The sequence below is a fragment of the Petaurus breviceps genome, unplaced genomic scaffold, assembly GCF_028583685.1.
Source record: "Petaurus breviceps papuanus isolate PSGF00001 unplaced genomic scaffold, PetGlider_PUasm1.0 90333, whole genome shotgun sequence".
NCBI lineage: Eukaryota > Metazoa > Chordata > Mammalia > Diprotodontia > Petauridae > Petaurus > Petaurus breviceps.
Window position 1 is genome coordinate 339682 of NW_027187220.1, and position 25503 is coordinate 365184.

The 25503-nt window shown below is 51.9% G+C and overlaps 1 protein-coding gene and 1 long non-coding RNA gene across 12 annotated transcripts in view; one reads left to right on the top strand and one right to left on the bottom strand.

Annotated features, from left to right (window-relative positions):
* KLF8 (KLF transcription factor 8) overlaps positions 1-5567 on the bottom strand; it is a 33479-nt gene extending 27912 nt beyond the window's left edge. For 2 of the 11 annotated variants that reach the window (XM_069108108.1, XM_069108106.1), the window contains exon 1: positions 5335-5567. In XM_069108108.1, coding sequence (XP_068964209.1) covers positions 5335-5414 — 80 coding nt within the window. In that variant the 5' untranslated portion in view covers positions 5415-5567. Of the gene's footprint in view, positions 1-1140; positions 1770-1934; positions 2073-3844; positions 3917-4142; positions 4162-5334 lie in introns of those variants that run through there. The other 9 variants (XM_069108107.1, XM_069108109.1, XM_069108116.1 and 6 more) reach the window with 8 other exon arrangements.
* A 77-nt stretch (positions 5568-5644) lies between these two features.
* LOC138177130 (uncharacterized) lies at positions 5645-23584 on the top strand. The gene is made up of 2 exons (XR_011172429.1): positions 5645-6001; positions 23314-23584. It is a non-coding gene; the product is annotated as an uncharacterized lncRNA (long non-coding RNA).
* The last annotated feature ends 1919 nt before the right edge of the window (positions 23585-25503 follow it).

Consider the following 25503-nt stretch of genomic DNA (forward strand, 5'->3'; position numbering starts at 1 on the left):
GGCATCACAAGCTGGTCTTAGCCTAGCTCAATGAAAAGAGGCCCAACCTCCCATCAGGGCTGGCCCAGAGGAGTGTCAAGAAGGCCACTGTGACCTTTCTTCATTGGGCTACTGTGGGTGCCCAAAGTGGAAGAACCAGCACCCTTCTGAAACTCCTGAAAGGGAAACAGGATCAAGGGCCATTTTGGGGGATGACCTCTAAACTGAGCCTTGGAGAGGAAAGGGCACAATTCCCAGCTCTCCAGACTCCCAAGTTGGTGCTGCTGCCCTGGCTGAGAAGGAGCAGGGAATAAACATTTCTGATATTATCTACTATGAACCAAGAAGTTCCTACAAATATGATCTTGCCTGATCTTCACAATAACTCTGGGAGACAGGGCTTATTATCTCCATTTTACAGGTGTGGAAACCGAGTCAGGCATTGGTGATTTGCCCCAGTCACACAGCTAGAACAAGTGTCTGAGGCTGGATGTGAACTCAGGTGACCCAGGTCTCTATGCGGCACCACCAGTTGCCACCAATGCTCCTCCCACCCCCAACTACATACCCCAGAAGGTCCCAGACTCTGTAATTTGATGGGGAAGAAGCCCCAAGCACACTTTCAGCAGACTGTCAATAAGGCCCAGTCAGCTGGTAGCTTCTGCCAGCCCTGTTAAGCAGTGCCAACCCTATTTGTGTCCAAAATGCCAGCTAGCCCCTTGGCAAGACACACCTGTCGTCTGCTGAGCCTGGGAGAGGGAGGGGACACAAAGCCTGGCTCCATCACTGGGCCACCTGGGCCTAGCACTGCTTCAGGTGGTCTTCTCAGGAGTTCACCATCAGGTACACCAGTCCGAGGAACTACCCGCCTCCCCACCCCCAACCCAGGACCAAACTAACCCAGGGATGGATGCCGAGAATGGGCATGAGGGGAGAGGAGCGTCACACGTCCCAGGAGCGCCCCCCAGAGGTACCATCCCATTCCATCCCCAGAGGTTCCCTTTCCCCGCCCCGCGACTCTCAGCTCCCGCGCCCAACCTCCCAGAATCAGAAGCCCGCCTGGGCACCCTGCTGGCCAGGCTGCAGGAGGAGGGGCCTCTCTCCCAGCCACCACCCCCTCCCCGCCCGCCGTTTTTAAAGAGCCAACGGCCCACTCCTCACCTCGCTGGGGAGAAGCCCGTGCCTCCGGGCTGAACAGCAGCCCTGACCCGAGAGCAACAACACCCCCCCTAGCCCCACCCAGAAGTTAGCCTGTGTGGGGCGGAGCCACCAGCCATCTTCCCCCTTCCCCGCTTTCCCCTCCTGGACCACTCCCCCCTCTTCCGGAGGAGAGAGAGAAGACTGAGAGGACGGTGGAAGAGGGAGAGGAAGAGGGAAAACGGAAGAAGAAGAGGAGGAAGATGGAGGAAGAGGAAAAAGAAATGAGGGGAAAGAGGAGAGGGGAAGAAGGCATAGGGAGAGAGGGAAAGAGGAGGGAAAAGAGGGAAGAAGGGGAGAGAAAAAAGAGGTGAATGAGAAGGAATGGGGAAAGGAGAAAGAGGAAGGGGAGAGAGGGAAAGAGAAATAAGAAAGGAGAGAGAACAGAGGGAGGAGGGAGAGAACCAGAGGAAGGGAGAAAGGACAGACGAAGGGAAGGACCAGAGGAAGGGAGAGGACAGAGCAAGGGGGAGAGGAGAGAGGAAGGAGAAGTGGAAGAAGAGGAGAGAGAGGAAGAAAGGAGAAGAAGGGAAGAGACAGAGAGGGAGAGGGAGAGAGGGAGGGAGGAAAGGAGGGAGAGGGGGAGAGAGACAGAGACAGACAGACAGAGAGAGGGAGGGAGAGAGGGAGAAGGAGAGAGAGAGAGAGAGAGAGAGGGAGAGAGGGAGAGAGGGAGAGAGAGAGAGAGAGAGAGAGAGAGAGAGAGAGAGAGAGAGAGAGACAGAGAGCGGGCCCGCCCCGCCCGAGTAGCCACTCACTCGATTGCTCCGCAGCCCCGCCGCTGGGGCCGCTTCGGCTGCCGCTGTCCGCTGCTCGGGACTCCCGCTTCGGGGCCGCGCGGAGCTGCTCATGCCGTCCGCGGGGAGGATCATGCTCGGGGGACAGGCCCCGAGCTGCGGCCCCGACGCCCCTCCAGCAGCTGCGGCAGGGACGGGGTGCGAGACCCGCGGCGGCGCGCGGCTCCCCTAGCGCCCAGGGCCCCGGAGGCCTGCACACGGCATCCGGCCGTGGGGCGGGGAAAAAGAGGAAGGGGACCCCTGTGCCTAGCGGCCCCCTCCCCGAGCGGCGGCTCCCTGGAGGGCCTCCAAGGGGCCCCAGGCTTCCCAGGAGGAGGCGGAGGCGCCCCTCCCTCGGCCTCTGCCCATCCGCCCTCCGGCTGCTCGGCCGGGGGCCCCCAGCCCCAGAAGGCGCCCTCGGGGCTCACTGGCCCAGGCGGCGCCCACCCCAAGGGCTTCAGCAGCCGCACCAGCGACCAGGGCTCTAGGGGCTGGATGGTGTGGAGGCGGCGACCGCCGCGATCTGCCCTGCCCAGCTCGGTCCTGCCCCGCTGGGCTCCGCCGGCCCGCCGGCCCCGGCCAAGGCAGAGCAGGGGAGGTACGGGCGCGGCGGGGCGGGGCGCGGAGGGGCTAGTAGGGGAGGGGACCGGCAGGAGGCCCTCGAGGACCCTCCCCCTCTCTCCGGCCCGTATTGGGCTCGGTGCCTCCCTTGGATCTCCCAGTCTCTCCTCTTCCAGAGTCTTGGGTCTCGTCTCTCTCCAGCAGGGCGAAGAGGTGTGAACAGGCTGACAGCCCCACCCTGGGCTGCCCCTGGGTGGGGCTCCTTAAAAGGGACCAGCAGCAGCGGCAGTCGCCGCGGCGGCCGAGAGAGGGGGGAGGGGCTGGGGAGGAGGGGGAGAGGGTGGGGCAATGGCGAGGAGCCGCGGCGGGGCGGGGCCGGAGAGGTGGGGAAGAGGGTGGGGCCCGGCAGGAGGGGATGGGAAGGCCAGCCCGGGAGGGAGAGGGTGGGGCGGGAAAGGAGGCGGGGACCCGACCCGAAGCTAGGGCACCCGGCCCCCTCCAGTGGGGGCGGGGAAGGGCGAAGGCAGGGCAGTCCCTCCCATCCCCAGACAGGTACGACCCTCCCGGATTCACAAGCGAGGGGGAAGAGGAAAAGGGGGGGAGGGGAGGAGAGGTGGTCGCGGTGGTGGTGCAGGGGAGGAGGTGTCATCATCTGCCACCGCCCCAATTGGGCGGAGGCGAGAGCCGGGGATGCCTGGGTGGGGGCGGGGCGGGGCTCGGTGGGAGGGGGGCGGTGAACGAGCGACCTGACAGCTGGGTGCGAGGGTTTGGCGCGCCGAGCTCGCCATGGCAACCGAGAGCGAGCCCAGCCAGGAAGGGGAGAGGAGGGAGAGAGAGGGAAGGGAGAGAAGAGGGATGGGGAAAGGGAGGGAGAGAGAGAGAAGGAAGCGACGAGGGAGGGGGGAGAGAGAGAGAGGGAGGGGGGAGATCAGACTAACATGTTCCCCGAGTGGAGACCACGACGGAAGCGGCGAAGGGAAGGAGTTTGGGAAAGCCACCCCGGCCTCGGAGGGTGGGTGCAGCTCGAAGCGCCCCCCCCCAAAGCCATTTTCTTGAAAGGTCCACGCGGACAGCCCACCCGCCGCGACGGCAGGGCTCAAGCCGCAAGGGTCCAACCCGGCGGGACGGCCGCGCAACCCTGACGGTCCCTCCTCCTTCTCCAGGTCTAAGGCCCCGAGGAGGCGGGAAGTCTCGGGTCCCACGGCGGGAGCCCGGGGGCAGGCCTGGGCTAGGCTTCGGAGGGAGGGGGCATCGCTCGGACCCAAGGCAACTCATGAGCCTAGATCAGGCCCGCTGTGCCCACTGCTGCACCTGGAAGCTGCGGCTCCTACCTTGGACACTTCCTAGCATGACGATTCCAGACGAGGCGGCCCCTCCCTAAACCTCAATTCCCTCCTCCGCCCAGCCCGGAGGACGCTACCTAAACCGCCCCCGCCCCTCTAGGGCGTGTTAGGAGGAAATGGGAGCTGGCCTCCGAGGGAGGCTGCCCTGGCTGGCAGAGGCCGGCGAGCTGGACTCAGAGCCACCATGGACCTGGCTTCTTTCAGCCCGTATCTTTGCTACTGAACACCTAGAAGACAGAGCCCTGGGCGGGAGGGACTTCACCTGGCTGAGCCTCACTTCTCTTACCTGGAAAAGGAAGGGATTTCCCTAGTGGCCTCTAAGGTCCCTTTCCGCTCTAGGTCTGAGTCTGAACCAAGGTTCGTTCTGCTAGGTGTGGGGAGAGGGGGGAGGGCGCAGGCTGCAACGTCACTCTGCTCCGATCCCCGGGAATGTCGCCTGTTACCGGAGCACACAGCGTTATGGGCCCTCCCATTCATTAATTCCCGGGGCTTTGGGGACAAGCCAGCGAAGCTGCTCACACAATCATTAACCCTACTTTACAGAAGAGGAAACTGAGGCCTGGAGAGAGGGAGAGTCTTGCCCAGGACCACCCAGCTAGTGTCAGGGTCTAGATTTGAACTCAAGCCTCATCGGTCTTCAAATCCAAGATGAGTGTGACTCCCATCCCACCCTCCCTCCCGCCTGAAGAGCATTGCCGTCGTATAAACCGGCCAGGCATGCCCTGGGGGTCTCTGCTCTCCAGGAGCGATGTCCAAAGTCGGTGTCCTGAATAAGGTGGGGGATCGAGATTGGCCCCATCATTAGAAGGGAAATCCCAAGCCTCAGCCCATTCCTTCCATTCCAGGCTACACATGTGTGAGCTCCAGAGGGGAGAGATGCTGGAAAGGTGGAAGGATCCTAGGCTTGGGCCTGACACAACCCCATGTGCCCAGGATGAAGGCAGATCCCAGGCAAGAAATTTGGGGAGGTCTTGTTCTCCTCCCGAAGCCCGGGGGATAGTCTGCTTTTCTTCCTTCCTGGCGAAACAAAATTTGGGACACTGCTGAGGCCAGTAGCATTAGGTACATGCACACAGGCAGGCACGCACACACTTCTGTAACCTGGGAAATTCGGACCCTGGGACCTATCGGAGGATTGAAGCAAGGCCTCCTGCCTCGTGGCTGAGAAGGGGTGAACTATCGGAGCTGAACGTGACATGTGTTGTCAGACACGGCCAATGGCTTGGTTTGTTGGGGTCAAGTGGACTTTGGTACGGTGGCGGGGGCAGGCGGGAGTAGTTACTGGAAAGTTGCAGCGACATAAATAGCCAAGAAAACTCCCTATCAAGCGAGCAGGGCTCAAGTAAGGACGCAGGGCTCTCACTGTCCTAACTACGGCGGGATCTGTTCCCCTGCTCCTATCCAGGCGCCTCTGGCCCGGCCCACCCCCGAGATGCTCGACTCCGAACCCTCCCTGGCCCCTTTCCTTCCGCTCTCACCCGTGTGGAGGGAGAATCTGGCCAGCAAGTCCCCCCAAAAGCACCCTGGACAAGCTTCGGCCCTCCTTCCGACTGTCCATCCTTCCGCCGTCGGTCTGCCCTGCCCTGGACTGGGCTGGGCTGCGAACAGGAAGGGTCTTGGCCGAATAAGGGGCTGGGTTCTCTACCCTACCCCCGGAGTCCAAGGGGGCCAGCACAAGGGTTAAATTAAGCCGGCTCTAATGAACAACAGCTGAGAGCTATGCAGGCACCCCATGTGTCAGGACCGCTCCCCCTCTCCTAGCAGCTCCCCTCCCCCCTCCTCCAGTAGCCCAGCTGACGAGCTGCCCGGGTGGGGCCCTGGCTAAGGGCTGCAGGGAGGGGAGAAGGCGAAGCCTCCTCGAGAGGACTCCTCCCTCCGTCCTCCCAAGCTGAACAAACAAAATCTCTGAAACTCCAGCCAAGAGAAGGCAGGATCTGGGGGCTGCTGGGATGAGTCCAGTCCCCTCTGAAGAGATGGGCTGAGGGGAGGAGGCTGGGGAGGGGAGGGGCTGGGGGGAACTGAAGGCATGGCCACAAGCAAGCTTGCACCCTGAAGTCACTGCTATTTGTGGGAGCACCCAAAATATGACTGGGAGCAGCCCCCAGGCCTCCCTCCTGCACGTATCTTCTTTGGGGGCCGAGCCAGGTAGGGCATAGCCCCCGAGGGGCAACTTTGGTCCCTGAGTTTCCCACTGCAAGAGAAACAAGGGTCTCCAGGCAGGGAGGGGCAAGATGGAAGCTGGGGCCTAGAGGAGGGAAGAGGGCTCTTAGGAGCCACAGACTTGAGGAGCTTGTTGGGTGGCCCTTTCTCAGTGCCCCGAGAGCTGAGACCTGGCTGGCAGGTAGGGAGGAGGGCGGGTCAGGGGCCCCGGTCCTTCTGGCCAGGAGCCATCCCAAGCAAGCTCCAGCCTGCCAGCCTGGCCCACTCCCACCGGGGGGGATGAGCTGCTTCAGGCAGCTCAGGCAAAGCAGGGCTAGTCTGAGACAGGCTCTGGGGAAGGAATGGGAAAGCAGCCCAAGCCCAGGGCTCCTAGAGTCCCTGAGAGCTGAGCCTGAAGAAGCCTTGATTTGGGAATTGGTAAAAGATAACTTTGCAGGACATTTCCAAACAAGACAGGAACTTCCTGATTGGCAGCTCGAAGGAGGGCAGCAGGAGGGAGGGGCAGGGTGGGGTGGCGGGGCTGAGTTTATCACACCCATAGCCCAGACCCTGTCAGCCTCCTTTCCGAGCATCGAGGAGCATTGCCAGCTTCTCGGGCTGCAGGCTGTGCCCTTCACTCTTTCCCCTCTCCTGACCTTCCTCCAGCATGACCACTCATACCCCCATCTCCCCAGGAGAGGCCAGAGCCACGATGGCCCCTTTATTGAATTCCTAGAGCCACAGGATGAATGAATCACTTGCAGGTCACTGGGAGGTCCCCTCCAACATTTAATGGAGGAGAAAACTTAGGCTCTGGGAAGAATGGGGGGGGGGGGCTCATACCAGAGGGAAGGCAAGAGAATCCGCACGTCTAGAGCACCTGCCAGGGGCCAGGCGCTGGGCCAAGCACTTTTTACAAAGAGAATTTCACTGCATCCTCACAGCCCCCTGGGAGGTAGACCCTGTGATCTCCAGGGACAGGATTAGAACTCAGATCTTCCTGCTCACCTCCAGGCACAGCCCTCTGTCCCCAGAGCCAGTGAGTTGCCAAGGCTCTGGTCACTGGGATGGGAGGAGGAGGAAGGACCCAGGGGCTACTCTTGTGGTCAGCAAGCCTTCATCCAAGGAGCCTCGGTGGGCCGGCACAGCCCATTCCAGGCGGATTGTTCTTGACCTCCAGCTTGGACCTTAGTTCCAATTCAACCTCAGATACTTGCTAGTTGTGTGCCTCAGTTTCCTCAACTGTAAAATTGAGATTAATCAAGTGATTCCATCTTACACAAATACATATCCCAACACACCACACCAAACACATACATGTATGTATACACCATACTATACTCACAAATACACCACACACATACCCCACCACCACAAACATACCACACATACATATACTCCACACATACATATGCACTGTACTACACACACACCTCACATGTGCACACACCACACATATACTGCACACATACACAATTCCACAAGCGCACCACACTCACACATGTCACACATACATCCTCACCTCAACCCACACATACATTTGCACTGTGAACCTGTCCACACCACACACACACAATACACAACCCACTTATATATCCCACAGACATCCTGCACACTGCCTGTGTATTCTCAGCAATACATGCCACACATAGATACATGCCACATATCCAGCCACCACATAGACATCCCCGTCACATATACATCCGCATCTCAGAAATACTTAACAGCACACAGACCCACACACATACAACACATATCCACACCAGTGCCTTTTCCTTAATCACTGCCGATCTTAGCTCCCTCCTCTCCTCCACACCCACTAGCCCTTCATTCCTTCCTTCCCTCCCAGCCTCCCTACCTCCCTTCTCTCCCTCCATCCATCTCTTCCTTCCTTCCCACAGCCTCCCTTCCTGGGCTGTTGCTGTTTCAATCATGGTTCCCAAGTGGTCTCCCAGCCTAGCACCTGTAAGAACTCCCAGGAGCCCTCTCTGCTCTCAGGGTTAACCAGTTTGTCAAGGTCCAGTCATCCACCCTCATTGCTCCTGGTTCTGCCGTCTGGAGACAAGCAGAACCAGGCTATCTGTCCCCCCACCCATGCTTGCCTCCTGAGCTCCAGGCCCCGTGTCCAGTGTGAACCCCAGATGTATATGTTCCCTCCCTCCCCTAGGAGAATCCCAGAGCCAGAAGGGCTGTCTATCCAAGTCCCTCAGGTGAGAGATGAAGAAACTAAGGCAGGCCAGAATTGGCAAAGGGATCCATGGATCTGGGGACCCAAATGGTGCATAAGTTTTCGATTCTGGTGAAAATCACTCCTCCCTCTCTGGAAATAATGCCCCTCTCTCAGGGTGAACCCATCTCCAGGCCTTTTGTGCTGTCATTGACAGAAAGCCCATGCTGGGCTAGCCACCTGGGTGTGGGAGGGAAGGGGGAGCCTGTCACATTTCTGCTGGAAGGCCTGAGCCTCCCTCCTCACCCATCCAAAGAAGGCCCAGCTTCCACCAGCTGCAGACACTGAGCATTCTGTTCTAGACCATGGCTTAGCTTCTTGGTGGGGTCCTCATAAGAGTTCAGTAGCAGCTGGAATTTAGATGAGACCTATACCCAGGGCCTTTAGGCCCCCAAGGCGCAGATGGAAATGGATTAGAGGAGGGGGAGGGATAGGGAAAGGAAGAGGGGAGAAAGGGAGAGAGAAGGGAAGAGAGAGAGAGAAGGAGAAAGAAAGGGAGAGCAGGACAAAGAGAAACACTGCCATGGATCCTGGTATTATCGTCCTCATCTTAAAAATGGCTAAACTGAGGCTCAGAGAGGGGAAGTGACTTGACCAAGTCCAGGAAGCTGGGAAGGGATAAGGAGGAATGCCACCCAGATCTTCCTGTCTCCAGAGCTCTCCCATCACACTCCTGAGTGTGTCAGAATTGCTATGACTAGACTAGGATGTCCAGGGAAGTGAGCAAAGATTGTCAATGGGCCACTCCCCATTGGGAATGGTGTCATGTGCCCCAGAGAACTGCTTTGCCCATTTTACAGAAGAGGAGAGGGAAAGGATTTGGAGAGGTAATTTAACCAAAGGCCCGGTACTGAGTGGCACTGCTGTGGGTAAAGTGCCAGCCTGGAGTCAGGAGGACCAGCCTCAGAAAGTTACTGACTGTGTGACCCTGGGCAAGTCACTTAACCCCAGTTCCCTCAGCTTCCTCATATGTCAAATGAGCTGGAGAAGGAAATGGCAAAGCCCTCCAGCATCTTGGCCAAGAAAAGCCCAAATGGGGTCACCAAGAGTGGGACACAACTGGCAAATGACCAAACAACAACACAAGTCCTCAAAGGGCCTATCTATGGGAAGGGAGAGAGTAGGACTTGGGGAAGAGCCAGCAAACAGGAAACAGCAATGTAATGTTGGACTTAGAAACCAAGCCAGTAGAATGATGGGTGGCCTTGACGCAGTGAGGTCCCCACCTATCGAGCCTCCAGACTTTCAATGGCCCATCCCTCAGGGGTCCCTTTATGTGGGAGCTGAAGCACCTGTTCCCATATCATTGTCCTAAAGGGCCCACTGAGGCTCTGAGAGGGGGTAGAATCTGAAGTGACCTTAGAACAAACCCCTCCAGACAAATGACAAAAAGAATACATGTAAGACGCAGGGATGTGTCTAGCCTTCTGCCCTCCCCCCCACCATGGGTGAATTATTGCCCCTGACTCTGCCTTCTAGGACACAACATCAAGTTAGCTGCTAGAGAAAGCAAGTGAGAAAGTGGAGTCAGACACATTTTGCAGCTGTGAGTTCTATTGCCCGCTGGGAAAAGAGAGCAGAGCAGGCCTGTCAAACCCAGGGAGCCAGAGAGAAACTGAAAAAACCCACAGAACAAATCATACTGATCAACAACATCATCTAACCTGTCCTATTGTGACGATACCATTCATCACTGAGAGAGAAAGCGTTTTACCTTCATTTCTTGCCAAATAGATTCTTTATCGTACAGGTGTGGGAGGGATTGAAGACCAAAATACAGCCCTTCTCTGAGGCGAGAATGAATAGAAAGCAGGGAATCCACTTTTTATCTAATTCTGTCCAGGGGAAGGAGACCACCCACAAACATTGGATGGGCAGGGTCCCAGTGCCCCCCAGTTAGGCTGGTAAGGCTGCTCAGCAGTGTGCTGGGTGCGGTGGGGGGAGGTCGGAGGGGAGGGACCAGGACACTCAATGGTGATGGTTTGTCAGGAGGACTGAGGGAAAGAAGCCAAAAGAAAGAGTCTCAGAGCCAGCTTCCCCCCTAACATCCCCTGTTAGGAGGGGGATGGAGGAAAGGGGCTGTTTTCAGGGATCCTCTTAGTGGCAGGTCCCTCCCATCCCCTACACACACACACACACACACACACACAAACAGAGGTGTGCCTTAGGGCAGTAGAGCATCTCTGGTTGCATGAAGGGACCCTGGTGTAGAAGGGTAACGCCCCATCAGCCCCCTCCCATATACCTCTTTGGCACAGGGAAGGAGGGACTGGTTGGTGGGAACCCCTTATCTGCTCAGACCTTCAGGATATGGAGGATGCCATAGCCCCAGTAAAGAGCTGGGCAGTCCCTTCTCCAGGACCGGGAGCTATGGGCTGGGAAGTACTACCCCCTTTCCCTGGGACTCCAGCCCTGTGATTGGAACTCTGGGAGCCAGCCACAGTCTTGTCTTGCCTTGTTTGGAATGGAAACTTCTCCATGTCCAAGACGGACTGTGGGGTGGAGAGAATGGACAGAGTACCTGCAGCCTGAACCCCTGGGCCTCCCTATGGAGACCTTTGATCTTCATGTCTAAAGTGATTATTCCTGTCCTGATGCTCCCCAACCTCCTAACAATTTTATTTATTATTACCATTATTATTCTCATATCTGGACAAGTAGTCATCGTAGCTGGAGGCGAGCGGGCGGCGGGCAAGCAGTGAGTGGGCAGGCAGGGCTCCTTCTGTCTCCCTGACTAGTTCCCAATTATAATATGTGACATTTTCTGAGCCCTTTCCAGGCATGAGCCTGTGAGGGAGCATTTATTTTGAGAGGTTAAGGGACTTGCCCAGGCTAACCCAGTTAGTACAGAGGCATATTTGTCAGAGGCCAGATTTGAGTCTCAGCTTTCTGGACTTCAGTTCACAAACTCCAAGACATTTGCAGCTTTGGATCAAATAGTCAGCAAGCATTTATTAAGCACCTACTACTCTGGGCCTGGAGGGGCATCTAGGTGGCATTGCCGGGGATAGAGCACTGGGTCTGGAGTTAGGAGACCTGAGTTCAAATCCTACCTCAGACACTTCTGAGCTGTGTGACCCTGGGCAAGTCACTTCACCCTGTTTACCTCAGTTTCCTCATCTGTCAAATGAGCTGGAGAAGGACATGGCCAACCACTCCAATGTCTTTGCCAAGAAAAACCCAGATGGGGGCCACAAGAGTAGGACATGACTGAACAGCAAACAGCAACACGTCCTTGGTGCACAAGCCCTGGAGATCCAAAGGCATAATTTCAATATGCAGGGAGCCTCCATTTCCCTCAGTGTCAGGAACTCTCAGGGAGGCCATCCAGGGAGGCAGCTCCTACATGGTAGTAAGTGGTTCTGGCAAGCAAAGAGGGTTAAGTGACTTGTCCAGACCACACAGTTAGTTTGTTTCAGAAGCAGGACTCAAACCCAGAGCTGCCTGGCTTTAACTTCAACTTGCTTCTCAATATTCCCTGCTGCCTCTGGACGTGCAGATTAAATATAAAATAAAAATAAGGCAGTTTGGGAAGGACAGTGCTAGCAGTAGATGGGGTTCGGGAAAGAGTCCATGCAAAAGCTGGTACCTGAAGGAAGCGATGTGCTTAGGAGGGAGTGCATTCCAAGAGTGAGGGATGACCTGAGTGCAAAGGCTCGGAGGTGGGAGATGGAGGACAGGGAGAAAGGGAGTGAAGCTGTGAAGGGAGGCCAGAGAAGACACAACAAAAGAGTTTATAGTTAGTCAGAGAGGTAATAGAAAACCTGTGGAATTTGTTAAGTGAGTCAAACCTGGGCTTTAGGAAAAGTGATTTACTGGTCATTCAGAGGATGGGAATAGGGAAAGACTGGAGGAAAGGAGGCCAATGAAGAAGCAAGAGGTGGAGATGGGGGTGGGAGTGGAGAGGAGGGGAAAAAACAACAGGCTGGATATGGGCATTCAGGGACAAATCTGAGGTAAGAGAAGCTTGGGGGGCACAGGGAAGAAGGAGATGCCCTTTGGAACATCTAGTGTCGAATGTCCAGTGGTTACTTAGCAATGTGAGGCCAGAGGTCAGGGGAGATGTGAGGCCTGCAGAGACATGTCTGAGCATCATCTGTGTAGAAGTGAGAGTTAAAGCCATGGGAGCTGATGAGCTCATCAAGATAGGGAAAGAAAAAAGGACTCAGGACAGAGCCTTGGAGAAGGAACACCCTACTGAGACGAGGAAGTAGGAGGGATGAGTCATTAACGGGGATTTGAGAAGAGAGAGTGTCCAGGAAGATGAGTTGCCAGAGAGACCATGAAGGATGAAATAAGTAGGATGGATGGATGGATAGATGGATATAGACAGACAGAGATAGATAGACAGACTGATATGGATAGATAGATGAGAGACTGAAATAGATCTGTTAATACACATGTATCTCTCTACATTTAGCTTTTACAAGGGACCAGTTGCTGGGTGACTGACCATACGCAGAGGGAGGACTAGGGCCAATGGGAAGAAGATCCATTAGAAGGAAAACTTCCTAGCCATTAGAGCTCTGGTGCCCGTGGTGGGATGGATTGCTTCAGGAAGTGGTGAGTTCCGTCCCACTCACTGGAGGTCTGGAGACAGGCAAGACAGGGGGCTCTTCTTCTTGCTTCCATGCCATCACTTCTGGTTGTCTGTCATGGCTGGACTTGCTAAGAAGGCCACAGGGTTAGATCTGGAAGGGACCTTCGAAGTACTAAGGTCATCTACATAATTTTTCAGATGAGGAAACTGAGGCCCAGGGGAATTCTATGACTTGCCCAAAGTCATGCAGATAGTAGGTGACAGAGTCTAGATTTGAACTCAGACCTTCTGAGTCCAGTTTCAGACTCTCTCTGTCACAAATCTAAACTACGACCTCTGCCTTGGGTATTCATCACACCAGCCCTCATGAGGGTCAATCCACTTAAGAATGATTCAAAGGAAAACCCAAGTTAGCAGAGTGGGGAAAACCAAAGGATGGGCTTAAATCTGGGCTGACACTTAACTAGGAATTTGACTCTGGGCACATGGGACTCAGTTGCTTCATCTGCAAAATGATGATAATATTGTTTGTATCATTGCCAAGCAGGAGGGTTATGAGTGAAGTGAGGGCTACATGAGGCAAGAAAGATGCTCTGTAATCATCCCAATTGTGGACCTGACTCTCCTGGCAGGGTATTCCAGGAAGCTTATTTTAGAGCTGTCCAAAGTGTCTTTGACTGGTCAAGGAGGTGGGTCGGTGATGCTGCAGGCAAGGCAGCCACATTCTGCCACGAGGACTGCTCTTCTCTGTTCATAATTGAACCCAGAGTCTTCAGTCACTTTGCATCTTCCCTTGACCCATTTGCTTATCCTTAGAGATGGACTGAGACTTACTGGAGCAGCCTTGGCCCTAACCACCTGCTTTCCTCAGCTATTGCCTATGGTGAGGGGTTGGACCAATTCCTGAAACAAAAATCATCTGCAGAATTCAGAGAAGTGTGGGAAGATTTGTATGAACTGATGCAGGAGCTCAAGATACACAATAGATGCAGCAGCTTAAACTTTCCTTATGCATTATCACCCTCATTAGAATAGAAGCAAGGATGGACTGACTTAGCACAGCAAGTACTTCGTTCATTCCTTCATCCATTTATTCATTCGTTCATTCCCCTGTGGCCCCGATTCCCAGCAATAGCTAGTTGTCCTTTTGACTGACTTGTGGCTTTGTACACGACAAGTGATTTTAATGTGCATAACATTTCTTCTTACAATGACGGCAAACTCTTGCCCCAAGCTGGCCAGGTTCCAAATGCAACTTAAAAAGGACAGGGAAACATTTTGTTCCAGAGAAGTTCGAGGTGCAGGGAGGGTCCAGTCTTTGCCCCTAGGATGCTAGCTTTTGAGTCACATCTGCCACTTTTGTGCTGGGCAGCCTTGGGCTCAAATAACTCAACCAACCTCTCTCCACCTCTTCCTCAGTTTCCCTCTCTGTAAAACAAGGACCTGGATAATCTCAAGGGTCCTTTGTAGCTCTCAAGTTGTCATCTCACTGAAGAGGCCCCAGGAAGGTTAGCGACAGGGCTAATGTCATTTTCCACTAACATTTACCAGCTCTCACTTAGCCTTCCATATGCTTTTGGTTTTCTTTGGTGTAAGCGCACTCCCTGGTAACAAAGGTCAGATGCCTCATCAGCCCCTCAACTAAACCTCAGTGCCCCGAGAACACGAACTGTCTCAACCCCAACGACCTTCCCATCCACTCACTATATAGACATTCCCCAGAAGCACCCCCACACCACAAATGCCTCTCTGTGCTTGCCCTTTACTTTTCCAGAACAGTGAGTGAGTGGGGCAGAGAAGCAAGACCGAGAGGAAAGATGGCCCCAGAGGAAAGCCAGTTTCTATCTTGGAAAAATGACATGAACAGAATAGACAGAGGCTTAGCAAACAGCATTTATGATTTGTTTTGATTCCAATGCCAAATGAGCACCAAAAACCCTTGAAAATTAAAGCAGTCAAGACAACACAAATAAGAGAAACGCTAAAATTCCAAGCTGATTCTTGGAGACGAACAATAGAAATCCATCAGCAAGCCTTCAGCTATCATTATCAAGAGCAAGGGAATCCAGTTACTGAAATGAGAAGTCAACAAGGCCCAACCCCAAGAGAGAGCTAAGTCAAGTGAGATCACCTAGGCCACTGCAGACTCTTGCCCTGGCCTTTTCCTCTTTGCCTTCCTCCCCTGTCCCTCTCCCTTCTCTGTAGCCCACTGGGCCTCAGTAGACCTTGGAACACTGGATCTTCCTACTCTGGGGCTCAGCTTGAATGACGCCTTCCACTCACCTCCAGAGGGTGTAAGGAGACTGCAAGACCCCACCTTCTTCCTCACATGAAAATTGAGACAACGTTGGCCTTCATTTGTCAAGATCAAGCAGAAGTGCATCTATGGTGACCTCTGGTTCTTCCAGCATCTTCTTGTCTCTGGACTTATTGCCTTGAACTCCTTGGCAGCAACTTCTCCTCCCGAACTTTTTCCTCACTTTCCCTTGACTGAATTCCCTTTTCACTTTGTTAATTTGCTACCCAGGCGGAGAAAAGATGCAGCCTCTCTCTGTCCATTGGCTTCTTCCCCTCCACTAAAGAAGGGACATACTCATGTCTGCCCTAGACAGAAAAGGGACCAAAAAGCTTCCTCTGGATTCTCTTATTCTCTTAAGTTATTTTTCCACTTCTCACCTTCCTTCCTTCACCCAGTTTGGAGGAAGGATAGTTCAAATCCCACTGCCTCTCCACAATCCCCATCTTTATTTGGCCCTGTGTTATCCAATGATACTAATAGCAACAATAGCTCTCATTGATACAGTGCTCTACAAATGCAAAGTGCTTTATTAATTCAGGTCATAGGACAATCAGGTAGGGAAAACAAGAGATGAGGAAACAAAGGCTCAAAGAATGAAGTGACTTGTCCAAGATCACACAGACAGGATCTTCTGACTCTAAGTTAACCCCTTGCAATCTGTCTTCTATCCCAAGATCACCAATGACCTCCCAATTGACCAATGAAATGTTCATCTCTGAAGTTCTCCTCATACTTCTCTGTCCTCATTCTTCTTTCTCTTTCAGCCCCCTTTACTTCCCAGCATAGTGCCTTACACACTATAGGCACTCGAGCAATGTTTGATGCATTGGATGCATGCGGGCATGCATGGATGGGTGGATGGATGGATGCATGGATACATGGAGGGATGGGCTAACTCCTGTTAGGTTTAGGAGCTCTTGATTTGGGTTCCAACTCTACCAAGGATTCACTTATGTGCCAGGTACAGCTGAGGGCTCATTTCCATTTATAGTTGAGTGGATATGGAGGAGTGAGGGTAAAGGAAGAGACCTCAGATGCCACACATTGTTGCAGCCTTGGCCAAAAGGCAATGGAGTTCCTAGGGGCATGTGAGAAGTTGTCAAAAGGTGAATAAGCCTGAAGCTCTGAAAGAAGCCTCCAAGGTACACAGAAGAACTCTGGCATTTTCTGGGGTTTCTTTGGCAAGACCCCCAGAGCTTCCAATGGTCCCAGATATGGAGGCGCATTGCAGGAATGTAGGATTCGCCACATCATCAGTAAGGTTGGCATGGATAGAAGATGGTCCTAAAAAGGAACTCATTTTCCTTCTCCTCTTCCAACCTCCCCAATTTCTGTCAAATGTGCAACCATCTTTTCAGTCTCCCAGGCCATGCATAACATTATCCTCCAATCTTCCTACCTCACCCCACATACCCAATCATTTTTGGACATGGTGAGTTTAATATGTCAATGGAACATTGAGTTTAAGATGTCTAACAGGTGGAAATTCAGAGCTGGAGGTGAGTAGAAAGATTATGTCTGTGCTAGTAGATTTAAGAATCATAAGCATAGAATTAATCATCTAATCCATGGGAGCTAATGAGATCAACAAAGAAAATTATATAGAGGGAGAATAGAAGAGAAGAGGGCCCAGGAAAGAGCCTTGGGGAATAGGCATGGTTAGCAGACATGATTCAGATGAATATCCCGCAAAGAAAGTAAGGAGCAGGTCAGCCAGGTAGGAGAAGCTCAGTTCAGTAAAACCTATAGAGAAGAGGGTATTAGGGAAAAGAGAGTAATCAGTGGGGTCAGAGGCTGTAGAAAAGTCAAGAAGTATGAGGAGTGAGCAGAGGCCATTATACTGGGCAGCTAAGGGATTGCTGCTGACTGTGGAGAGAGGAAGTTTAGTGGAATGAGGAGATGGGAAGTGGACTCCAGAAAGTTAAGAAGAGGGGACGTGGACGTACCAACTATAAAGAACTTCTTGAGAACTTTGGCCACGAAGGGGAGGAGAGATATGGGACAATAGCTAGTGGGAATAAAAGGATTATCTGGAGGATGGGGGAAACATTCATGGGCGTGTGTGTGAGCCAACAAAGAGAAAGTGAGAGTGTGGCCATGACAGAGGAGAGCACACCATAGAATGGGATCACCTGTGCATGGAGGCCGGTTGGCCTTGGCCAGAAGAAGGGCCACCTCTTCATGGGAGACAGGGATGAAAGGCATCTGACTGATTAGAGATGAGAAGAGGGAGCTTTTGGTGAATGGTCTCAATTTATTCAGTAAACTCTGATGAAAGAATGTTAGCCAAAAATGAGCATGTTCAGGTTGGAGCGGAGTTTGAGGCAAATACTCAGTTGCAGGACAACACCTCCTCTTTTGGATACCACTTGACGCTGCCCCAGGCCAACATGGTGTTCAGAGGCCTCATGGATAGCAACTGATGTGTTGCTGCTGTGTAGAGAAGAAAATACCCCCTGTGCCTGGCACCCTGGCACTAGGAGCCTTCCTCAGTCACTGGCATAACAGATTTCACTGTGGCTTCAGCATCACTGTGGGATGAGAGAGCTGGAAACGGCTCCCCTGAGCATGTGAAGCCATCCGACAGACAGAGCCAGTGTCTGGGTCTCTCCCAAGCTGTCAGAGTGGGCAGGAGGGGAGGCTCTCCTGCCTTTCCCCCAGAACTCTAGCCTGAGTAAGTCTGTCAGGCTCTGGACTGAGGGGGAAGGCTGTGATTATGTCTGATTGCTTTCTTCCATCCCTGTGTATTCAAGCCAATCCTTCTCCTCACTGACACTCAGCAGAGCTAAGAGACCTAGGTGGGTACAGATCCCATCCCATTTATCAGCTCTGGGCCTAATGCTGGAGTAGGCAACAGGCCTATGGCTGCTTCAGCCTATATCCAGTGGGCACTGCTTCACTTGTGAAACCAGCTCTGATCCTTTTCCTGTGCAGACTAGAGAATGAGTGAATGAATGAATGAATATATGGCCCTTCCACGAAAAAAAAAAAAAGAATCTTAGTCAAGAAGACAGGGCTAGGGGGAGAGATGAAAAGGTTTGTAAAAGATACTGTGGTGAGTGGGATAAGGAATTAATTGATTGTTGTTCAGCCATGTCCAATTTTTTGTGACCCCATCTGGGGTTTTCTTGGCAGAGATACTGGAGGGGTTTGACATTTTCTTCTCCAGCTCATTTTACAGATGAGGAAACTGAGGCAAAAAGGGGTAGGTGACTTGCCCAGGGTCAACCAGCTAGTAAGTGTCTGACGCTGGATTTGTACTCAGGTCCTCCTGACTCTAGGCCTGATGCTCCATTTAGCTGCCCTATTGAATTAGTTAGGGAGGTGCTACAGTGAGGATGTGGCTGAGATTGTGTAATATAAGTTCGTAATGGACTCGGACAGGACGGCTGACTGATTCTACAGAGCTTCCTTCAGTAGCACATGGATGTGTGCATGTGTGTGCGTGCTCGTGTGTCTGTGTGTGTGTCTGTGTGTATGTATGTGTCTGTGTGTGTCTGTGTGTGCCTGTGTGTATGTGTGTATGTGTGTGTCTGTGTGTGTGCCTGTGTGTCTGCATGTGTATGTGTGTGTCTGTGTGTGTATGTATGTCTGTGTGTATGTGTGTCTGTGTGTGTGCCTGTATGTGTGTGTCTATGTGCGTCTGTGTATGTGTCTGTGTGTGCCTGTGTGTGCGTGCTCGTGTGTCTGTGTATGTCTGTGTATGTGTCTGTGTGTGTCTGCATGTGTATGTGTGTGCCTGTGTGTGTCTGTGTGTGTCTGCATGTGTATGTGTGTGCCTGTGTGTGTCTGTGTGTGCCTGTGTGTATGTATGTCTGTGTGTATGTGTGTCTGTGTATGTGCCTGTGTGTGCCTGTGTGTATGTGTGTGTCTATGTGCGTCTGTGTATGTGTCTGTGTGTGCATGCGTGTGCGTGCTCATGTGTCTGTGTGTGTCTGTGTGTGCCTGTGTGTATGTGTGGTCTGTGTGTGTGCCTGTGTGTATGTGTGGGTCTGTGTGTGTGCCTGTGTGTGTGCCTGTGTGTGTCTGTGTGTGTGTGTAGCAATACAAGGCTTGGCAGGGCATGGTTGGCCATAGGACAAGGTGGTAAGGGGTTCAAAAGGGCAGTGTCCAGTTGAACTGGTTCACCAAAGGATGTATACAAACAAGGGAGACGAACTGGAGGTTATAGCGAATGTAAAATCAGGCTTGGGGGAGCCCAGTTGATTATCAGAAAAGGGAATTTTCAAGTTCTCGAACATTCCGGGGTCTGACCATCTTTGTGTGTAGCCAACGTGGGTCCTGGCAAAGGAGTAAGGTGAGAAATGCGAAGCAAAAGTGGTGGAGGGAAAACTAATTTGTAAAGTCCCCTCATATTGAGGAGGAGAGAAAGGCCACAAGTTGGCTGTTGAGCACCTTTGGGAAGGGAGGAGAAGGTAGACTAGAGTTGTCGGAATGTGGATCGGGTTTTGCGCATCTCTTGTCTAAACCTTGGGGGGAAATCGAGAGTCTGCCTACTCTCTAGGATCCTGGTCTCGAAAATCCTAATGAATTGTACAAGGGGGATAAAATGCCCTTAGGGAGGGAGCACAGAGGCAGAGGAGGAGCTCAGGACTTGGGCTTTGCCAGAAGATGCTCTTCCTCACTTCTCCCAAACTCCAGCTTCTCTCCAGGTGTTCAGTTGGGCTAGCAAAGCGGAGCTTGGAATAAATAAGGTAGGAATGCCAACTTGGGGGCCTTCAAGTACAAAAGAAAAGCTGGGATTAAGGGTTGACTGGAGTTTACTGAGGAGGAGGTGACACGGTCAGACCAGCTGCGAATGCTCCACTGGCAGAGACTTCCAGAGCCTGGCGGGGACTGGGGAGGAGGGGGAAAGACTTTTCCCCATCAGAGCTTTTAATGTTTAACCCTTTCTTGGTCTTGGCTTTCCTTGAGCTTTAGTCCTGCTGGCAGCTGGTAATGCAACCAATAGAGCGTTGGCCTGGAAGTCAGGAAGACCTGAGTTCAAATCCAGCCTCAGACACCTACTGGCTTGTGACCCTAGGCAAATGACTTAATTGCTATCTGCCTCAGTATCCTCAACTGTAAAATAATAGCACCTACCTCTCAGGGTAGATCTTTGTAAAGCACTTGGTACTGGGTATCTAGTAGGTGCCTGATAAATGTTTATTTCCTTCCTTTCCCCCTTCTATAACTTCTGTTACTGGTCTTGCTCCAATCTTGTGAACATGTCTTTTCAAATTTTAGGCTGTTTGGTGTACATCCACATCGATCTCTTCCGGTTGCTTTTTTTTCACCAGAATCATCAGAATTTCACTTTTGAGCATGTCCCAGCCCTCCTGGATTGACTTCCCCTGTATAAATTTAGTCTACCTCTTCTTGCTCTGAATTTCCAGATCTGGGGTGCACGTCAGGTCATGCATGCCTTTCCTCCACCCCCAAGGTCCCCAGAATAGTTTGTTGGTGCCTCTACCTCTTAAAGGATGAAATTAGCAGGGATCTATTTCACAAACTCCTCATCAAGGCGTTCTATAGCATAATCCAATGGCAAAACGAAAGCTGCTTCTCCTTCCATTGGTATTTTTTAAATGCTCTCCACTGTGTTTCCCCAATTTGATTCCTAGACTTCCTCCCATGAGAATACCTGCCTAATATACAATGCTACCCCATCCCACCCCCTTTATTCTATTTCTTTTGAATGAGCCAATCCAGAGCCAAATTTTAGCCATGGGTTGGATCCTATCAAGTCTCAAGTAATATGTATCTAGGATGTCAAGTGACCATCTTGCTTTTTGCTCAACTTTGGACACTTATGTCTGAGTATTTGAGGTCATGGTTTTTATCATTGGCTCCTTTCTTTGTGTTCTACAAATTTCTAGTGTTTTCACTATTCTCACTTTTTAGAAAGTTTTATGGTTGTGCTTTGTTTTGGCAGTTCAAACATTTCCAGACCACTCCCACTACGTGAGAGCTCCCTGATAACTAAGAAAACAAGTGAGCAAAGCTACCAATAGCGACCTCGTGTGAAAATCCAGGCAATGTTCCACATCTGTGGAATTTCCCACCTCTCACTTTGTTAAATAGACAAAAATCAGTTTTTTCTCCCCTCCCACCCCCTTACAAAAGAGAAAAAAGAAACTACAAGATGAATATGGAGAGTCCAGCAAACCAAATTGTCTCAATGTCTCTATTCACATACACACACACACACACACACACACACACACACCCGCGAGAGCACTCGCAGATGCCTCATTCAGCCCCCTCCAGCCCTAAGCTCCTTTTTTAGAATATTGATGCTATTGTCCTGCTGGGCCTTCTTCTGCTCTGGAATGTCTGTTTGGTCTCATCCTTTTTTAGTTTAAATCTCTTTTGATTAGATTTGCAAGCCACCTGGCAAATGTGTTCTTTCCAGCTTAAGGGCCCAGCTAAAATCCCCCTTAATTCTAAAAAGATGTTTTAAACATCACAGATGAGCGAATATGACATTATAAACCCAGGCAGATTGGCCTAAGTCTCAAAGGGCCACCACAGCCTCCAGTTTTACTCAAGTAATAAAAAAGAATGCTAATTCCAACTGTCCTTAAGGAAAAGTTTCTAACCTTAGAGTGTTTGGTTAGGACAAAAGCAAAGAAGAAAGTCTCTTGTATTTGACACTGACCTTAAAGCCAAGGGGATGCATCACAAGACCCAGGCCATGTCTACTTCAAGCTTCACAATAAACCTGGTATTATTATTGCCCCCCTTTTGCAGAGGCTCAGAAAGGGTAGGTGCCTCACTCTGTTGACAGAGCTAGTAAGGGTCAGAGGTGGGATGTGAATCCAGTTGTTTGTGACCTGTATCTGTTATGCCCTACTATGGAGGATGGGTTTGGCATCCTTGAACCTTGCTCTGCTTGTGTGACCTTCAGACTGCTGCCCACTCTCCCCCCGATGACCTGAAAGTTTCTTCCAGTTTCTGTATCATGTCCTTCTCAGGCTGGCCTGACCAGGGTACAAGAAGACTCAATCCTGCCAGCAGCAAAGAGCTTCCAAGACTAGACTGGTGTTAAAGGGTCCTGGGGAATTACTGCCATCCCCCAGCCTGGACCTCAAGAAAGACACTGGTGAATGGGAGAGTGTCCAGAGAGGGCAGCCAGGAGGGTGAAGGCCCTGAAATCCATGTCATGGAGCTGGAAGGGGAGGGACAGGGAAGGAAACTAAGGCAGCCTAGAGAGAAAGAGCCTTGACCAGACTTCTATAGCTGGTGTCAATGACAAGATGTGAACCCAGGTCTTGCCACTCTCAATCCAGCCATATCACAAATGAGCCAGACACATGTCTGTTAAATGGTGTTGAAAATTCGGATGGTTCAACGGACCTGGGGGCCTTTAGCCTGGAGAAGAGCAGGCTCAGCTGGGCCCTGATGGCTGGCTCCAAATACCTGAAGGCCAGTCCTGTGGCTGAGGGTTTAGTCTATCAGGAGTAGCCAAGAGGAGAAGCAACCCAAGGGCAAACTGAGGCAGGATGGCGGGGTTGGTGGGATGGAGGGATGGGAGGAGGGGGAGGAGGTAGGGGATGGAGGATGGGGGTGGAAGAATGGAGGGTGGGGTATTGAGGAATGGAGGGATGGAGGGATGGAGGGATGAAGGGATGGGGGGATGGCGAGATGAAGGGATGGAGGGATGGCAGGGCAAGCTCCTCACAATGACCCCTGTGCCAGACTGGAAGGGGCTGCCTCCAGAGAGAGCTGAGTCACACATGGTGGGAGCATGGGGTTGAGAAGAGAAGGCTTGAGATCGACTTTGCCAGTGGGGGGATTCTCAGGTGGGGGCTGGGTAGCTGAAAGAGAAGGCCTCTGAGGCCCTGAAAGCTCTGGCTTCATTCTAGCCACTGCTATTTGCTAAGGGGCTGTCCTCCTGGACCATACCCAATGTACCTTGTGTCAGGAGTCACCCAGCTCCTAAGAAAAGGCTTCTTTCTTTGTGGGCTCACAAAGAGCCAGAAAGAGTTTCTTTCTCTAAGCCCTAGAAGATCCTCAGAGTAGAGAGTCATTCTGGCACCAGCTCATACAGAATGTAAGAGCTAGCCAGGACTTGAGCAGACACCAAAGGGATCCCCATCAGGACATCCCAGACAAGTGGTTGTCTAGTCTCTACCACCTCCCTAGGTGCCCTGCCTCATGTGTAGCTGGTACATTTGTTGTAACCTTCACTCTCAATCTTCCTGTCCTCCCTCTTGGTTTTGCCCTGTGGGCTCAAGCAAAACCAAACTACTCCATTTTCTCTGTTACAGCCCTTCTAGGACCTGAAGCCCCAGCGCTCTCCTCTCCAGGCTATCAAGCAATCATCCCATCAATGCTATCATCCAATTCTAAGCAACTCTAACTCTGGTCTTCCTGCAGCCTGAAGCCTCTGACTGAGGAAGCCCTCAGATGTGAACAGCTCCTGAGGCAGAGTTCTTTCCATGTGGGGTTGGCATTTTGCCTTCTGTTTCCCTTAGTGTTGGAGATAAAAATATCTCCCAATCGCCTCCTTATAAAGCTCTTATGAAATTGGATCCATAACCTTTATCCTCCTTCATGTATCTAGGGAGGGGATGCCTTCTGACAGAATGGGAGGGGAGGGGAAGGAGGGAAAGGAAAGAGATGGGAAGGGAAGGGATGCAGAAAGTGGGATGTTATCGCATTACAGTGCTCTACCAGATGTTCACAGCTATTTGCAAGGTCACTTGAAACTGAAATCCACTCTCACTGTCCAGTATGAAGGCATCTCAAGGGGATAGCATTTGCAGACCAGGACTGTTCTTCCCACTAAAAAACTCCAGTTAGCCCCCCACCCCATCCCCATTTTCCCTGCTAGAAATAACTTGGGGGGGGGTCAGTTGGTCTGCCTGAACCCTGCTTCTCCCTAACAGACTGTGTTTCTGGTCAAGTCCTGACAGGATCCCATCAGAAGTGAAGCAGAGCTCCAAGACCCTATGCAGGGGTAAAATGCGTACATCCCAAAGTTGGTAAGGGAATGCCAGATGACATTGTGAGCCTTTGAGAAAGCATACCTGACTGCCATTGTCATGGGCACTGGACCTTTTAATCTCAAGGGATTTCAAAAGTGTTCGTCATTTACCTTGCAATGAACAATGAAAGTTTGGTTTCCCCCACCCTTGGGGGAGATCTTTCTGAGAGGGCCTCACAGAGAAGGAGAGAATCTAGAAGCTTTAGCACTGATCAGGTTTTACCAAGTCTTGTCCTGTGACAGATGAGGAAGCTGAGGCTTGCCTGGTGTTCACAGGATCATAGTTGGAGCAGAGTGACTTGGCCAAAACCACAGAGATAGTAAGGAACAGAGCCAGAATTCAAACCCAGGTCCTGTGAGCCCATGTCCAAGGTGTCCCTTGTGGTTAGGACAGTGGAGGGGGGTTAGAATGGGCTGAGACAAGTTGGGGAGTGAAAGACAACAAAAAGGGTCCATTTGCTTGTGTTATATGAGGAAGGTTAAGGAAAGGTGGGAAGGAAGGGAAGGGCAAGCACTCTGTGACCCAAGCACACTGTTTCTTTTCTTTTTGTCTCAGAGAATGAGCTTTGTCTGGAAAGGACAGAACAAAAATGGGTAACAGATTAGTACCAAGAGAAGAGGAGAGCCCCACGAACTGAAGGAGGAGAACATTGGACACAGTTACACACATGCTGTATCTGTGATGACTGACTTTCATAGACTTAGCTCTTCTCAGCAATGCAAGGTTCTAAGACAGCTCCAAAAGGCTCAGGATGGAATGGCCAAACGGTTGTGAGGCCTTCTATCTGTCTTCTAGTGCAACATTCTCCTGCTTGCCTTGCTGTGGAAGCCCTCCTGCTTAGCAATGTCCTCTCAAATGGTCAGGTAGCCAGGCCTGAATTTGATGCTTCCAGTGTGCTCTACGTAGGTCAGAGGGCCAATAATTTGCAGGTACATGAGAGAGAGGAGAGAATGGGGAAGGGGTTGAAGGGCACAGATGGGATCTCAGAAGTGATGGTTCCATATGATGACTCCATCATAGCAGTGGGGAGCTAGAGTAGGTTGTTGGAGTGGAAAATGTTCAAGAATTATGTCATCCACATGAAGAGTGAATCCTGGAGGATGATGGCAGGGCAGGGGCTAGAGAAGAAGGACCCAAGTGTTAAAACTTTTGCATGAACAAAATCAGTGTAAGTAAGAAAAAAGGAAGCAGCTAGGGGGTACTGCAGTGGATAGGACACCAGTCCTGGAGGCCCAAGTTTGAATCTAGTCTCAGACATTTGTGTCTGTAGTTGTGTGACCCTGGGCAAGTCACTTACCCCTGATTGGCTCCAAAAAAATAGGATAGGAACAAACAGTTCTCAAGAGAAGAATTGTCAACTATTTACAACCATAGGAAATGACACTCCAAATCACTAACAATAAGAGATGTGCACATCATGGTGACCCTGAGCTTTCACCTGATACCCTATAAATTAGCAAAGGGAACAAA